This window comes from Girardinichthys multiradiatus, chromosome 12 (genome assembly GCF_021462225.1).
Source record: "Girardinichthys multiradiatus isolate DD_20200921_A chromosome 12, DD_fGirMul_XY1, whole genome shotgun sequence".
Classification (NCBI taxonomy): domain Eukaryota; kingdom Metazoa; phylum Chordata; class Actinopteri; order Cyprinodontiformes; family Goodeidae; genus Girardinichthys; species Girardinichthys multiradiatus.
The window spans coordinates 33395928-33412846 of record NC_061805.1 but is presented as its reverse complement, the minus strand read 5'-3'; the positions used below and the strand labels follow the sequence as shown (position 1 = coordinate 33412846).

Genomic DNA, 16919 nt, shown 5'->3' with positions numbered 1-16919 from the left:
TTCAGATTTATACTGAGGTTAAATTACACCCAGCTCAGCTCTGTTTATAATTAGTTGATGCAGAACGTATTTTGTTCCACTGGATTGTATTTAAGGCTTTCAGAGAATGGTGGATGAGTACTGTTGCATGCCACACTTTTCAGACTTTCATCTGTAAACACAAATGTTAAAACTATGTACTTTTTTTTTTCTTCTAATTCATTGTTACTCATTGCTTTAAGTTGGCCATGACATTCAGTGCCAAATAAAATATTAAAGTCTGTAGTTATAGGATGACAAAATGTGAAGTTAACTTGCAAAATAAGTGTGTGGAAAAGTAATGTTCCCAAAGACTGGAGGACTATAAATGTGTTTTGAATGCTAACACCAGATTCGACCTGCTGGATGTCCCACTGCAGCAGATGCTCAGACCCAACACTGGTGTTAGAACCAAACATGCTAAAAGTGACGGAGAAGAAAATCTAAATTTGTGACAACCAATGTCCTCATTGTAATATTAAAAAAGAAAACCTCCAAACCCATGATTTCTTAAATTGCACCTCTCCATTTTGTGTGCAGGGAGCCTGTAACACAGTATGGTCTTAAAGAACATCCAGTGTTAATCTGACGGTTATGACAAAGAAATCTTAACCTTTAAATAGTATTTCTAACCATTATCCTTTCTTTTAGGTGAATGTACTTTGTGCATCAGCATTAATTACACTTTAAACCTTTTACAGTGCAGTTTACTACCGTTTTAGGACCATTGTGCTACATACTTTAACTACAGTTTAACAGGCCCAGAGTAGTGTTTATGAATGTTGTTAAAAGTTTGAAATGAGCTCTCTGTTGGTTGAGCCTTTATCTAAAATAGCTGGCAGCTGAGTCCTGTTTTTCCAAACACGCTCCCTTGTTTTTACTCCCTTCTTCATTCTCCTCCTCTTCTGCTTTAGCTGTCCAACCTTCACCCACACAGGCACAAGTAGCACCCGTTGCTGTGGTAACGGATTACCCAGACTTCAGCTCAACCACAGATATGAATATCTCATGTGGTTGCAAACTTGGGTTTTCCAAGGACTTCAGCAGATACTGAGCATAACAAATTTTGACAGCAGGCTCTTGTATTCGGATTAGATCAGTTTACGAGGTTGAAGTTTCTTGGCTGTTTGGAATCAGGCAGCTCAAGGTAAATAATGCTGATCTGAGACAGTAAATGTATCATTTCCATGCTAAGTTGTTCACATGCTGCTTTTGTTTGAGTCCTTTGTGCTGAGAAACTGACTCTCTATGCCTCTTCATGTGAACAGTCACGTATATGTAATGATATATCCCCGTGGCCAGTGAAGCAGAGCAAACCTGAGGCCACAGTGTATCTCGTTTCTCTGACGCCTTGGCTTACTTCCCCCCGTCATCTTTTCCTCTTTTTCAGAGTTGTGAAATTGTAATAAAGCCTGGTGTTTGTTTGCTGGGCCACGTGATGGGGTGAACTCTTCATGGCTGGGTGTGGTTGTTCTACATCTGTTCCTCGTCTCCAGAGGGTGTATTTGATGTGAGAAACTACCAAGATTGAGAGCTGAAACTTGTGTAAACTCACTTTGATGGACTCACTGATGTAAAAAGGTTAAATGTGAGAAGATGGACATCTACCTTTTCAGCTTTTGCATTTAATGTATTTTCTGGGATTCTATAGACCATCTTAAAGTACTGCATAAACGTGAAGTGGAAGGAAAAGATGCAAATAAACATTTACAAAATGTGAGAGGCATAGTTGTGTAGTGGAATTATTATGAATTACAATTAAGTGATCTATATAATCAGTATCCCTGAGTCAATAACTTGTAAAACCATCAGTGTTTCTGTCCCTGCAGAAGAAAAGTTTCACCACAGCCTGACGCTGCTACCACCATGATTCACTGTGTTATTTGCAGGTGCATGTACCGGGTTCTGCTTTCATGTTATCAAACCACCTAATCCAACATGATGGCTGTCCTTTACATGGCTTGTAGAAAACCTTAGGCTGGATTGTTAATGGCTGTTATCTTCAGTGGCTAGTTTTGTACCTCTTTGCTCTTTAGGCCATATTTATGGGGTAGCAAGGCTATTAATTGTTCTATATCCAGATTCTTCCAGCTAAGATATGAATCACTGCAGCTCCTCCAGAGGTACCATGGGCTTCTTGGCTGCTAATCTGATTGATGCTCTTTTTGCCCAGCCAGTCACTTTAGGTAAACATTCATGTTTTGGTTGGTTTGTAGGTGTGCTACAGACTTTCCATTTTTAGATGGTGGATTGAAAATTACTCTGTCAGATGTTCAGAGTTTGAGATATTGTTTTCTAACCAAACCCCGCTATAAACCTCTTCACAATTTTATCCCAGAGGTGTCTATGTTTCTTGGTCTTAACTTTGTTGTTAACTGATGCATCTCTGCCAAACCACTAAGGTCTTAACAGAAAAAATGGATTTACACAAAAAGAAGTACAGTAATATATGTACCATTTTCTTTCTACTTCAGAATCATGCCCTACTTTGTGCCGGTCTATCATATACAATTCCAATAAAATACACAAACGTTTGTGCTGTAATGTAAGAAAACGTTAAAAGGATGAAGCGCTGTTAATTTTGCCAAGCTCTATAAAAACACAGTGGATTCACTTGTATGTGTTGAGACAAAACAGGGCAGGCTTTTGTTGTTGGTTTATTATTGTTTGACGTTACATTGTGTAAAGATGATTATTTTCAGCAACAAGGGTTCCTGTTTTTCAACACAGCCCCTAAACGGGGTGTGTGAGGACATGGGAAGTGGATTGTTCTGGGAGGAAGCCAGCAGTCCTCCAACATGACTAGGGGAATTTTAACTAAACCTTTGTCATTAAAAAAAAAAAATTGTTGGTTTAGTCGGGGCAAATGACAGTTGTGCTCAGATAACCTTAAGTACTTTCAATTATCCCCAACCTCCTTGCTTGTTTAATAGTTTTGCAGACAATAATATATATGAATTTGGCAATAAGACATTCATGTATCAAGCAAGGATATAGAGAATTACTATGTGAATTTGGTCTTTTTCTTTTAGGGTAACTTTTCAGTTTATCAGCTGACATCACTACAAACTGCAAACATGTTGCAAACACACCTAACTGCTTGCTAGTAAAAAGTAGTCTAGAGTAGTAATGTGTTACAGGCAGGTTTTAAACTACCAAGCATCGCGTTGGCACACTAGCCGCACATACGTTGGATTCCTGTTGTAGAAAAATTCGCATCCAGAGACTGATGATTGTCACTCAGAATCAGCTTTATTTTAATCTTGCAAGAGAAAAGGATTTTACAGCATTGGAGATGTGCTCAGTAGTGTTGCCAAATCATTCTAACCAGACAAAGCAAAAGTTATCCTATAAGCTACAACAGTTTTCAAGGTGACTCTCATGAGACCTGTTGTCCTAGACATAATCTTAACAGTGTGGCATACATATTATCTCACACAGCTGCAAGCAGAAGACTGAGAAACCATTACTCTAAGACTAAATAAGAGAAGAATGGAACAACACACAGAGGTTCTAATACTTTTGTCAGTTCCTGTAGAGTATCAAAGAGCAGGGCAAGCAAGGCACTAAAATTTCCATAACAATTCCTCATTGTGTTTCCAACATCACCAATTTGGTTAGCATGCCTACGTAAAAAGAGGAGATACATTTTAATATTAAAACAGGGAGACCGGTGTGTAAAATTGCTGCAACAATTAACTAGCACTTGTATAAATTCTGCAACAGTAGTGCATATGTTCCGTATATATGTTGTTTCAATGTTGCAGTATTTATACCACAGATTTTTTTTTTTAACACATCCAAACATCTGTGGCAGCCAAGTTTAGTGGATGATAAAATTCATTGTAGTCACCTGTGTAAAACTGTGATGCTGGAACAATATTTACTTCGTACTTTTTCTGCATATCTTCATACACTATTGTAATGCAGTTTGCTGGGCAAAACAATGCTTTGTCTTGATGTGCAAGAAAAAATGATTTAAAATGTAACCTTCTGTCTAATTATTTATTTCATTTTTGCAGTGTTCATTAAACTGATTAATGCATGTTTTTCCTAATCATGCTGCTTCTTACCTATTAATTATCTTTTGTTTTTCTTACTTTTAATGATACTAGATATTAGGTTTTGTGAAAACATTGAGATTCTTTCAATTGCCCCAATATTTTTGCAACTAAGATTTCAGCTGAATAATCTGCACAATTTCTTTACAATTTTTACTTAATTTTTAATGTTTCAGGTTACCTGTGATAACTTAGTAATGGCAAAAGACCACCATTCAAGTCTTTACAGGATTTGGCCTCAACCAGATCTGGAAATTATTTTAAAATCTGACCTCAAATTTACAAAATTATACTTGGCAGATTTCACCATGTCATTATTTACTGAGCAAACATGAAGACAAGAGAAACATTTGTAAAAAATAAGTATGCCCCAAGCTCACTCTTATCACAACTAGGTGTAACTAATAAATCTGAGTAATGACAGATTGTTTTTCTTTTGTTTTTGTTAGTTTTTCCTCTAATTTGTTATCTTTTTTTTCATAGATTCTACTGATGATTCAAGTCACATTCAGGATAGATGCAACGACTTCCCCTCGGCTCCATCCCAGCAGGTTGACTCCCTGAACAACTTTACCAGCTCCACAGCCAATAATAGGAGCTCTGGTTTGGATCAAACCCTCAATTTGACTTTAGGCTCCAAAGCTGTTTCCAGAGAAGGTCTGTCTCTATCCAACCATCTTCCCCAGACTGCAGCTCTCCGACCACCATCACTTCCTGGACTCTCACCGCTAAACAAACCTGATCCTTCAGAGGTGGACGATGAGGCCCCTGTGACTTCAGACTCTAGCCCAGACACCATCAGCCGTGACGATTGTTCCGACTTGCTGAATGGCAACGTGAGCTCAGACACTGTGCTGTCAAACACTAAACTGGCCTCTAACTCCATCATCACGTAAGTAAGACACACAAACAAAGGTGAGAACTAAACCTAGTCTCGTTCAGTGGCTGCAAAGAGATGCAATGAATGCATGTGTGCACAGCAAACCTAAAAAACCTCAGTGTCCTCATCTTTACTAACTGTGTTGGCATATTGTGTGTCTGTTTAAGGCATGTCGGCTGTTTCTCCTACACACACAGCCATGACTCACAGCGGGGGTCATTTTATTTTAAGAAAGGTTTTCTTTGATTTTATTCACGCAGACCTGTGAATTATTGTTTACACCTACCATTCTGTATACATACCTCTTCGTTTTGACTATGTTTTGCCTCCATCATTACTTTATATTTTCATTAACTGTTAATATTCTGTTAAACTGTTAAACTCTGCCCTCTTGTAGAATATCTTACACTTACAACACTTTCTACCTTCATCCATTCTTGTTCTCCACAAGTATATGTAATTAACTGCAAAGTGTCTATGGACGGATTGGTGCTGCGTCAGCAGTGATGCGGCCGCTGTACCGGTCTGTTGTGAAGAGAAAGCTGAATCAAAAAGCGAAGCTCTCGATTTATCGGTCGATCTACGTTCCTACCCTCATCTATGGTCATGACCGAAAGAATGAGATCATGGATACAAGCGGCCGAAATGAGTTTCCTCTGCAGGGTGTCTGGGGTCTCCCTTAGAGATAGGGTGAGAAGCTCAGTCATCCGGGAGGGACTCAGAGTAGAGACGCTGCTTCTCCACGTCAAGAGGAGCCAGTTGAGGTGGCTCAGGCAACTGGTTAGGATGCTTCCTGGACGCCTCCCTGGTGAGGTGTTCCGGGAACGTCCCACCCGAAGGAGGCCCAGAGGAAGACCCAGGACACATCTGGAGGGACTAAGTTTCTCGGCTGGCCTGGGAACGCCCCGGGATTCCCCCGGATGAGCTGGCCCAAGTGGCTGGGGAGATGGACGTCTGGGTCTCTCTGCTTAGGCTGCTGCCCCCACGACCCGACTCTGGATAAGTGGAAGACAATGGATGGATAGAAGATTTACGACAATAAAACAAAAAACGGACCACTTTGACTGTAATACGTTGTGCTTTATCTGCTAAGGTCTATTTCCCTGTTGTGGCAGCCTGAGCAAACAGCAGACATGCCTCCTTAGAAAATACAGGTTCCTTTCTAGAAGCTTCTGATGTCTCTGTGCTTCCTGTGATTTACTTTTAAACAACTTGCTGGTAGTAAAAATGGCAAACTTTCAGTCTTTCTATTGCATGTCTTCAGCTGACCTGGTGGGGCTTGTGTGTGGTGCATTTGCTGCTCGAAAAAAGATTCAGTTTTTAGTTTATCCCTAGCTGATCATTAAATCGGCCCAGTCAAGCAGAAAATTAGCTGATTCTGGTTATCAGCTAATTTCTTGGTGCATCTTTGGTTTTTGCCAACTTTTTGGATCTTTAGGGGAAAACCCCAGTGTTGCACTGACAAGGAGGGAGTTTACAATACATTTTTACTATTACATTTAGTCAAGAAATGTTCTTGTTATATTTGCAACATTGAAAACTCATTCAATACATTATTCCTGTAGACGGAGGTTAAGTCGACCCACTAACATTCTCAGGAGTCTTGATTCTAGTTTTAGTTTCCTAAACATCAGGATCTCTCCCCTCACCTTGTTTGTCCTAACCCCTGTCCTATCATTTGCCTTTTCTTTCCTTTTCCTTCAACATGTCATTCTGTTTCCCTTTCTCTTTGTGTGGCATCAGGACTGCTGAGCAAGTCCATTTCCTCTGTGTTCTGTTGTAAGTACTGCGTAACTGTGTTTTGTAACTCCAGCTCAGTCGTTGACATAAACTCAGTCTCAAAGCAAAGGTGGAGAAAAAGGCATGAGGAGTACATTTGCTAAGTGGAAAACATTAAGTGTTAGTGGAAACCCTATAATACCTTCTAATGATCTGTGTAAATTCAACAAGCACTTTCATGATTCCGCTCTTTCTCCTGCATAACTCGGCACTTTTGGAAGAGCATGCTAGCTCAGCACACACAAAGAAAAGCTTTATGGTCTGGTAGTTAGGCTTTCTGTTTTCTCCTGTCTCTTCTCATTTTTCCACCTGTCCACATGTAAATGCACTCAAAGTTACTGTTTCTTTGTGCTGAGGCTGATGATGATTTTTGACCTTGGTACTCAGGAACTCCTGCAAACTAAAGCAAAACTGGCAGGACGATTTAAATGGACAGGTAAACTCTGATAATATTACTGCTGCACAGTGACTGAGGGAAGCAACCAGATCTCTGACTAAAGCCAGTATGGTAATGAAATTCAATGTTGTTTAAGGATGACCCTCATGGGGGCCATGCAACAGATGAGGAAAAACTGGCGGGCACTGCTGGGAGCAAGTCAGAAAAGGAGCAAAACGGTGAGTAAAAGGAGGATGTAATGAGGCTGATAATGAATACTAATCATGCAGGCACTGTTGATTATATTACAGTAATAACTCAAACAATGGGCACCAAAGCACAACAATTAGACGGCCATTGATTTAGATCAGCATACATTACCTAATCTCTGGGTAAAGAATAGTTACAGTCATGCAGTACATCAAGGCCACTTTCTCTGGTCTTACAAACACACGGCCCTGTTTAATTATTAACCTTGTGTGGGAAATGTGCACAATTACAATGTGAGTCATTTGTTCTGAAAACTGTATAGAGCTGCAGCTAACTTATTGTTAACATGTTCAAAACATAAAATATATAGAGACTAATGCTGGATGTGTTTTCTGACATGCATAGTTTGTACAGAGTATTATGCATGCAGAGTTTCATTTGTCAGTTGATTTATCTACATAGTTTTATTCTCAGAAAAAAAATCTAACATTCTACAACATACACACATTCACACACATTCAGTGTGTGAATGTGTGTATGAATGGGTGAATGACTGATTGTAGTGTAAAGTGCTTCGGGGTCTCTAGGGACTTGATAAAGCGATATATAAGTTCAGGCCCTTTACCATTTAACATCTAAACACTTAATGCAGCTTCACTTCATAAAAATGTACATACAAGTTGGTGCAATCCAGTAAAGAATATATGAAGAAGAGGAAAAACAGTGCAATCATAGCATATGCTTATAGGTGCATCTCAATAAATAAGAGTGTCTTCTAGAAGTTAATTTTATTCAGTTATATAGTACCAAAGGTGGAACTTCTTTATTTTATAGGTTTGTTACATGCAGTGATATATATCTAGTGTTTTTTTCTGTTTATTTTGATTCATTATGGCTAACAGCTAATAAAAACCCAAAAGTCAGGTTTTCCTAAAATTAGAATATTACTAAAGATAATGAAAATAATAATTTTTTTACAACTGAAATGTCTGTTAGGGCCTACACATTCAAGTGTAAGAATGCAAACCATTGCCACACCTTTTAAAAAGGAGGGAAAGAAACAAAATTAACACCGTTAATTAGGCAATTATGATATGAGGCTAACAACATGCTAAGAAGCCTGGTGCTCACAGAGGGCTCTTTCTAGCTATATTAATGGAAAGTTAAGTGGATGGAAAAGTGTCATACAAAAAGGTTGCATTCTTTCTGTAAAGTCACGTTTGAAAAGCGGAGAGGTACGTAATCCAATTTGCTTGAAGCCCAATGTGAAGACTTTGGGTGTCATGTCATCTGCTGGTTTTGGTCCACTCAATTCCAAAGGACTTTTAGAGAACTTTATGCTTTCTTCTGCTGACAAGTTGTATAGAAATGTTGATTTTATTTTCTAGCAGGACTAGGTTATTGCCCACTATGCCAAAGGCACAAATACAGGCTTTAATCACAATTGTATTTCTGTGCTTTATTGGCCATCAAACTAGCCTGAGGTAAACCCCATATAGAATCTATGGTGGAGTATTGTCCAGATGAAGAGAGAGAGACAGACAACAGAGCCAACAATCTGGACGACCTGAAGTCTGCTGTTAAAGCAACCTGGCTTTCTTAACACCTCAGGAGAGCCACAGGGTGATCGCCTCCATGCAGTGCTGAATTAATGAGTAATTCAAGCAAAATACCCCCAACCCACAGACATACTTTTCAATAAATCAACATATCTGCATTTAAGTCCTGTTTTGATCTTGCAAAAATATTCAAAATTTCTGAGAAACTGAATTTTGAGTTTTATCCAAGATGCTTCTGGATAGATACTATAAAGCCATCTGTAGATACTTTATTTCCCTGCTGATATTAGAAATGGAAAACCATGTATCTCAGCGTTTACATTTAATGATTAAATTCAAGCCATAGCGGTTGCTTTAGGCCATCTCACAGTGAACTGTTCAACTGACTGAAAAATAATTTGCAGTTTGTCATAATTCTTTCACTTTAAAATGTATTAATGTTTAGAACAGTATATAAAATTTCATTTGCTGCCACCTGCTGGTCATGTTGATCAACTATACAGTAGTATATTTAATTACAGAACATTTAACCTGAAATTTGTCCTAGAATAAAGTTTTTCTTGTCTCTTTTTCCAGTCCTGGAATGCAATTTGACATCAAAACCAGATGATCCGGACTGCTGCTCTGTGGTGAGGCACGGTCACCTTTTTACCTCTGCCATATTTTCTCGTTGGTAATACTTGGTGTTTGCATTTGGTTTACTCATCAACAAAATGTCACACTGCTATAAAAAGTGGATCTACATATATACACAAACTCCAAACTGCAATGCCACCAGTTAACACTAGGCGTGGCACTGTTTTATCTGTGCAACTGAAAAGGAAGTAACGGTAAAGTCACATTGTCAACTTCACCTGCGTCTCATTCTGCATATACAGCCTAAATCTGCTACATTAATACAGTAATTTAGACATAAATCAAAGCAATGGTAGATTATTTTAACTTAAATATACAACTTTTTAGGTCACAGCCAAGGCAGTTTCATTGTAAGACGCAAAATGATCTGATATGACGAAGGTATTGAGCTGTAGGACAGCACAGGGTACTTAGTATCTGCCACCGTGTTCTCAGGTGACAGATGGATTAAGATTATCACCCACAAGATTAGGATATGACTGTCATAATCCAGCAAAGGACAAAATAAGAGGAGAGATACAGCATGGAAGAATATTAAAATATTACAAAATGTTGCAAAAATTTTTTTGTTCATAATTTTTTTCATATCTTGACAGTTTTAGTGTAGAAATGCATCAATCAGAAGTTTGTGGCCAATATTTGTTAACTCTCTGAACAACAATAAAAATAGATCAAAAAAAGCTCAAAAGTGCAAAGCTGCATATCTTTGCATCACTAAAAATCTAACCCTCTACATTATGGGACAGAGGTTTTGATACAGAATAAGCACAGCTAAGTAGAATAACAGCATTTATCTTTTATGCATTTACAGGACAAAATATTTTTCACTAAAATTTTTCTGCATACCTGAAAATATAGGGACCGTTTGACAACATGTTCAATTTTCTGTGCATGACCCCAAATAAATATCCGCTGTGTTCAATATTTAAGTGTAAACGCTATGATTTACTGAAATGTATTGGATACTGAAATTATTCATCCTAAATAATCATTAATTATTTATATTGAGACCAGAAATGTCAGACGTACATGAGAGAGCAGTCCCTGTTACACAGCTGTGCACTTAAACAAGATTTCAAAACAAATTTCAAGACCAAATTAGTACAATGCTCACATTTTGAACTGTCTTCACCATTCTATGCTGGCGATTAACAAAATATCAGTCTCTGTGTATTTCTCTCTAGTGTAAGTAGGTCCTTACCTTAATTGTGAGGTTTTCAAAACACTGCCAACATTTTGCTAATTCAGCATATTGCATTACAGACCGAATTTGACTTTTCAATCAGATAAAACAGAGAACTTTGCTGTAAATTGTTCATTCAGGGGCTTCAGCAGATAAAAGGGAGCTGAACAGTTGGTGTTTTCCTTCTAGAAGCTTCTTATAGCTTTTTTGCTTCCTCCAACATTTTTCCACGCCTAGTGTAAAAGTGTTTAATCAAGTCTTCTTTCTGTGGTAATAACTTCCACTATGAAGAGAGTTTTTGTTGGTGCAACCTGGCAGTGCTTGGGAATGAGTTGGGAATTCGCTGATCATAAAAGATCAGTTTTTGCGGTTCCCACCCGGTGATCACAGATGACTGCAGGTCAAGCAGAAAATTGGCAAACTCAGGTCATTGGCTGATTTTGCAGTGCATCTCTAAGATTAGTGGTCAAAAAAATAGAAAAGATGGTGATGATTGATTCTTTCTGCTCTTGACAGTATGAAGACATGTGTAAACTGAAGAGCTCATCAGAGGGAACTGGGATGCAGAAAACGGGAAGTCAGGTCCTGGATTCCATCTGCATCAGTGAGGCAGAAAAAGAGGCGGTTCTCACCCTTATCAGAGAGGAGGTACACACTCATGTTTGCCTTGGCTTCACCAGGTTGCACAGATCACTGACCAGGTTTTACTCACACACTGTCTCCGTTCAGATCATCACAAAGGAGATTGAAACTAATGACTGGAAGAAAAAGTACGAGCAGTGCAAAGAAGAAGTGGATGAGATGAGGTTAGAAAACACACTGCTGTTGTCATGGGGATCAAACTTTCCCCATGAGGGTGGTCCTGTGAGGTTCTGTTAAACTCAGTAAGATCTTATTCACAGGATTTTTACGTTAAAAGAGAGCGTATGTAATGTTTGTACCTGTAATGTAGTAGTTTAAACTTTTACAGGCATTATTGATAAAGATGATGATGATGATAATGCAGCAAGTTGCATTTTGTTGCGTCTCATTACAGGAAGATTGTCGCAGAATATGAGAAGACGATAGCTCAGATGATTGGTGAGTTAAATTCACTGAAGGAAAACATTGCAAGTGTTGAATTCTATGTTGTGTAAACTCATGGTGTGAGTACAAGAAATATAAATTGCATATGTACAGGTCCTTCTCAAGAAATTAGCATATTGTGATAAAGTTCATTATTTTCCATAATGTCATGATGAAAATTTAACATTCATATATTTTAGATTCATTGCACACTAACTGAAATATTTCAGGTCTTTTATTGTCTTAATACGGATGATTGTGGCATACAGCTCATGAAAACCCAAAATTCCTATCTCACAAAATTAGCATATTTCATCCGACCAATAAAAGAAATGTGTTTTTAATACAAAAAACGTCAACCTTCAAATAATCATGTACAGTTATGCACTCAATACTTGGTCGGGAATCCTTTGGCAGAAATGACTGCTTCAATGCGGCGTGGCATGGAGGCAATCAGCCTGTGGCACTGCTGAGGTCTTATGGAGGCCCAGGATGCTTCGATAGCGGCCTTTAGCTCATCCAGAGTGTTGGGTCTTGAGTCTCTCAACGTTCTCTTCACAATATCCCACAGATTCTCTATGGGGTTCAGGTCAGGAGAGTTGGCAGGCCAATTGAGCACAGTGATACCATGGTCAGTAAACCATTTACCAGTGGTTTTGGCACTGTGAGCAGGTGCCAGGTCGTGCTGAAAAATGAAATCTTCATCTCCATAAAGCTTTTCAGCAGATGGAAGCATGAAGTGCTCCAAAATCTCCTGATAGCTAGCTGCATTGACCCTGCCCTTGATAAAACACAGTGGACCAACACCAGCAGCTGACACGGCACCCCAGACCATCACTGACTGTGGGTACTTGACACTGGACTTCTGGCATTTTGGCATTTCCTTCTCCCCAGTCTTCCTCCAGACTCTGGCACCTTGATTTCCAAATGACATGCAGAATTTGCTTTCATCTTAAAAAAGTACTTTGGACCACTGAGCAATAGTCCAGTGCTGCTTCTCTGTAGCCCAGGTCAGGCGCTTCTGCCGCTGTTTCTGATTCAAAAGTGGCTTGACCTGGGGAATGCGGCACCTGTAGCCCATTTCCTGCACACGCCTGTGCACGGTGGCTCTGGATGTTTCTACTCCAGACTCATTCCACTGCTTCCGCAGGTCCCCGAAGGTCTGGAATCGGCCCTTCTCCACAATCTTCCTCAGGGTCCGGTCACCTCTTCTCGTTGTGCAGCGTTTTCTGCCACACTTTTTCCTTCCCACAGACTTCCCACTGAGGTGCCTTGATACAGCACTCTGGGAACAGCCTATTCAGTTCAGAAATTTCTTTCTGTGTCTTACCCTCTTGCTTGAGGATGTCAATAGTGGCCTTCTGGACAGCAGTCAGGTCGGCAGTCTTACCCATGATTGGGGTTTTGAGTGATGAACCAGGCTGGGAGTTTTAAAGGCCTCAGGAATCTTTTGTAGGTGTTTAGAGTTAACTCGTTGATTCAGATGATTAGGTTCATAGCTCGTTTAGAGACCCTTTTAATGATATGCTAATTTTGTGAGATAGGAATTTTGGGTTTTCATGAGCTGTATGCCAAAATCATCCGTATTAAGACAATAAAAGACCTGAAATATTTCAGTTAGTGTGCAATGAATCTAAAATATATGAATGTTAAATTTTCATCATGACATTATGGAAAATAATGAACTTTATCACAATATGCTAATATTTTGAGAAGGACTTGTACATTACTCTTGTTGGACAAAAATAATCACCCGGCTCCTCCCGATTTATCTATTACTCCAGAGGACAAGCAGCGCAACACTGTAAACTTCCAGAAGGCTTTGCATGCGGTGACTGTGGAGAAGGAGGCTGCCATGGCAGACCTGAACTCGGTGGAGCGTTCACTCTCAGACATCTTTCGCCGCTATGAAAACATGAAAAGCACCCTCGAGGGCTTTAAAAAGGTAGGAAATGTTGGGACATCTTGTCTCCAAAGTCACCTGCAAATGCTTCCAGTTTCGCTATATTCTTGAATTGTGGTTAAGAGCCGCTCAAAATCATTCAGAGGGTTATCAATGGCCGTATTTTAGAGCCATTCGTCTTCATTATTGCATCCACCTTGTGCAATGTTCCTGAACCGATGTCAGTAAACCAGACCCTCAGCATGATGCTGACATCACCATGCCTGATAATTGTTAGTGTTCTCAAGTTTGAAAGCCTCCCCTCGACACCTCCAAACAAACCATTCATCAGTGTGGCCAAATAGCCCAGTCCTCATCTCTTCTGAACATAAATATGTTAATGTGGGCTTCTGCAAACTTTAGTCAAGCTTAAAGTTCTTGGTTGCCACCCTCTTAGTCCGTGGCAATGTAAAACTGGCTTCACTGACACAGAACCACAGAAAAATTCTTACATTAAATAGTTTATATCTAGGTTTTGACCTTCATGAACACGACGTGGCTCAGAGCAGTTACTGACGAGGAAACAGTTTGCTGTTCTGGTCTTCCAAGAGTAGGTGGATGGAACGGTGGAAACACTGACACATTGGAAAGGGAAAATGTTAGATAGGGTTATGGACCAAACAAAGTAAAGATAAATATTAGAAAAAACTTCTGAGATACTTTTCCACCTGCCTTGTCTTTGTCCACATTCATTGTCAAACAACATTGTGTTTGATCTCTTGATACAGAATGAAGAAGTGTTGAAGAAGTGTGCTCAGGACTACCTGGCTAGAGTCAAGCAGGAGGAGCAGAGATATCAGACACTAAAGCTGCACGCAGAGGAGAAACTAGACAAGTATGATGAGACGGAACAGAAGCAATTTGTAGATTAAATATTTGTTGTTGGATGAAAATGTCTAAAGTCTCATTCTTGCAGCGCCAATGAGGAGATTGCTCAGGTGCGTACCAAGGCAAGCTCAGAAACAATGGCGCTGACCGCAAGCCTGAGGAAGGAGCAGATGAGGAACGAGTCTCTGGAACAAGCTCTGCAGCAGAAGGTACAACGCTTATTCCCAGGCTATGCACCAGGAAACGCATCATTCAGCACAATTTCCTGTGTGTAATTACTGGATAGTATTTAATTACCTTCCTTCATGGTGTTTCTGCAGAATCAAGAAATGGAGGAGCTCACAAAGATCTGTGATGAGCTGATTGCCAAAATGGGAAAAATAGACTAAGAGTGGGTTGTGGGTAATTTGTTTGCATCAGCCCTGCAGAGATTCACTGTGCATGCCTCGAACCAAGAAGCAGCTTCCGTACTGTACCCTGTGCCTCCCCTGCACCTCAGATAATGCTTATGTACTGTTGTCCAAAATAACCTCCTGTAGTCTGCATATGCACTACTTGTGACCAGAACCTTTAAGGCTCTTTGCATATTAATCACATGAGATAACTTTGTTTGCGTTTTGCACCTTTTTATAGGGGTAACTATAGCTTTTGGGCTTTTCCATCATGCCAGTGAACAACAGCTCTATTCCCACAAGCTTAAGAGCTAAAGTCCTAACAACTCCGCCTCCAGGACGACATCAGATTTAATTAATGCCCAGGTTTGCTTCAAAAATGCACTTAACCTTGTCCTTAAATGAGCTTTAGAAAGATTTAATATAGAAGAATTAATGATTAAAATATATTTTTATACCAACTTCACATTTTATATTGATCCTTAAAGTTGTGGACCGTCCACCTTAACTGACTGACAGGGCAAAGATGGCACTAATCAGACAAGCAGCCAAGAAGCCCATGGTCACACTGGAGGAGCTGCAGAGGTCCAAACCTCAGATTGGAGGATCTGTCAACAGGACTATTAGTCATGCACTCCACAAATCTGGCTTTTTATAGTACTGATGCAAGAAGAAATCCTGTCCTGTTTGCAGTTTGGGGACACACACAAAAAAAAAAAACGGACACACAGAAAAACCTTGCAGGAAGGCGGTCTGGTCAGATGGCCTACATGCAAAATGCTGTGTGTGGAGGAAAGCAAACACTCTCAGCCCTCCATCCCCACTGCTGACACATGGTGTTGGCTGCATCATGCTGTGGGCATGCTTCAACAAGCTACAAAAAATTTTGTGCATTTGCCTTCAGACTGGTCATTTCTCATAAGGGCCCAAAAATAAACGTCTATAAATTAAGAAAAAAACTTTGACAATTCATCCCTTCCTGCAACTGTTCATTTTGTGTAATTGTTCAGTCAAATCCACAAAACCAAACCCGTACTATTGGTTTACTTAAGTTAGAAATCCTGAACAACTGTGCTATTTTTTGAATGGTATCAAACAATTACCATTCAAACAATTAGCAGATGCTGCTGTTTTAATATCACTCTTATTACATTCTGCTTCTTACTAAACCTTGAGGAGTAACCTAATGGCTTTGTGAGAGCTTTAGCCTGCTGATCATGTGTAATTGTTGTCTGAACCCTCACACAAGTTTTACAGTTTATAGGTTTAATTTTTCACTGTTTCGCATTTTTTTCAGAGATGGTTTCCTTTAACTCACCAATAAGCACAATCAGCACAGGGCTGTAATGCTTAACTATAACTGAGGTTTTTTGCTGGTTATTACAAAATTCAATTAATTTTACAACTTGTGTCAAAATTACATGTGCGTTTGGTACTTACTTGCATTTTTCTACATGAGAAATATTCTGTCTGGGAAACATTTAATACAACCTAATCATCCTGTCGTAATGCAGGGAGAAAATGTTCAGAATTTTCTAAATCACCAAGAGCAGACTGAGCATTGAAAAAATATTTAGGCTCGTTCTTTGGTTATTTAAGGCCTCTTAAGTTAAATATTCACCATAAATTTGTGATGGCAGTAAAGTTCACCAACATCACAAACACAGATGTATTCGAGTGTATATTTGTGCCAACCTGTTGTCATGTTACTAAACTATTTTGTTTTGTCATATTTTTTGTCTATAGATATTGCTTGAATATTATATATTTGTAGTTCATAAATGACAATCTCACATCTGTGTTGAATCAGTGTGAATAATGTGTACAATCTCCTGAATAAACATTCATATAGTTTGTTCTAATATATTTGGTTTCTGTTTTATTTTTACCATGCTTTTCATACCTCCTACCTTTTTCACATTTTGTAACTGAGCAACCACATACTTTAATGTACAGGTCCTTCTCAAAATATTAGCATATTGTGATAAAG

General features: G+C 39.2%; 1 protein-coding gene across 3 annotated transcripts in view; it reads left to right on the top strand.

Annotated features, from left to right (window-relative positions):
• LOC124877966 (transforming acidic coiled-coil-containing protein 1-like) overlaps positions 1-16793 on the top strand; it is a 35153-nt gene extending 18360 nt beyond the window's left edge. For all 3 annotated transcript variants that reach the window (XM_047381646.1, XM_047381645.1, XM_047381643.1), the window contains exons 3-13: positions 4563-4971; positions 7126-7174; positions 7272-7353; positions 9460-9512; positions 11219-11350; positions 11432-11508; positions 11739-11782; positions 13552-13712; positions 14438-14544; positions 14626-14746; positions 14858-16793. In XM_047381646.1, coding sequence (XP_047237602.1) covers positions 4563-4971; positions 7126-7174; positions 7272-7353; positions 9460-9512; positions 11219-11350; positions 11432-11508; positions 11739-11782; positions 13552-13712; positions 14438-14544; positions 14626-14746; positions 14858-14926 — 1304 coding nt within the window. In that variant the 3' untranslated portion in view covers positions 14927-16793. The remainder of the gene's footprint in view (positions 1-4562; positions 4972-7125; positions 7175-7271; positions 7354-9459; positions 9513-11218; positions 11351-11431; positions 11509-11738; positions 11783-13551; positions 13713-14437; positions 14545-14625; positions 14747-14857) is intronic.
• The last annotated feature ends 126 nt before the right edge of the window (positions 16794-16919 follow it).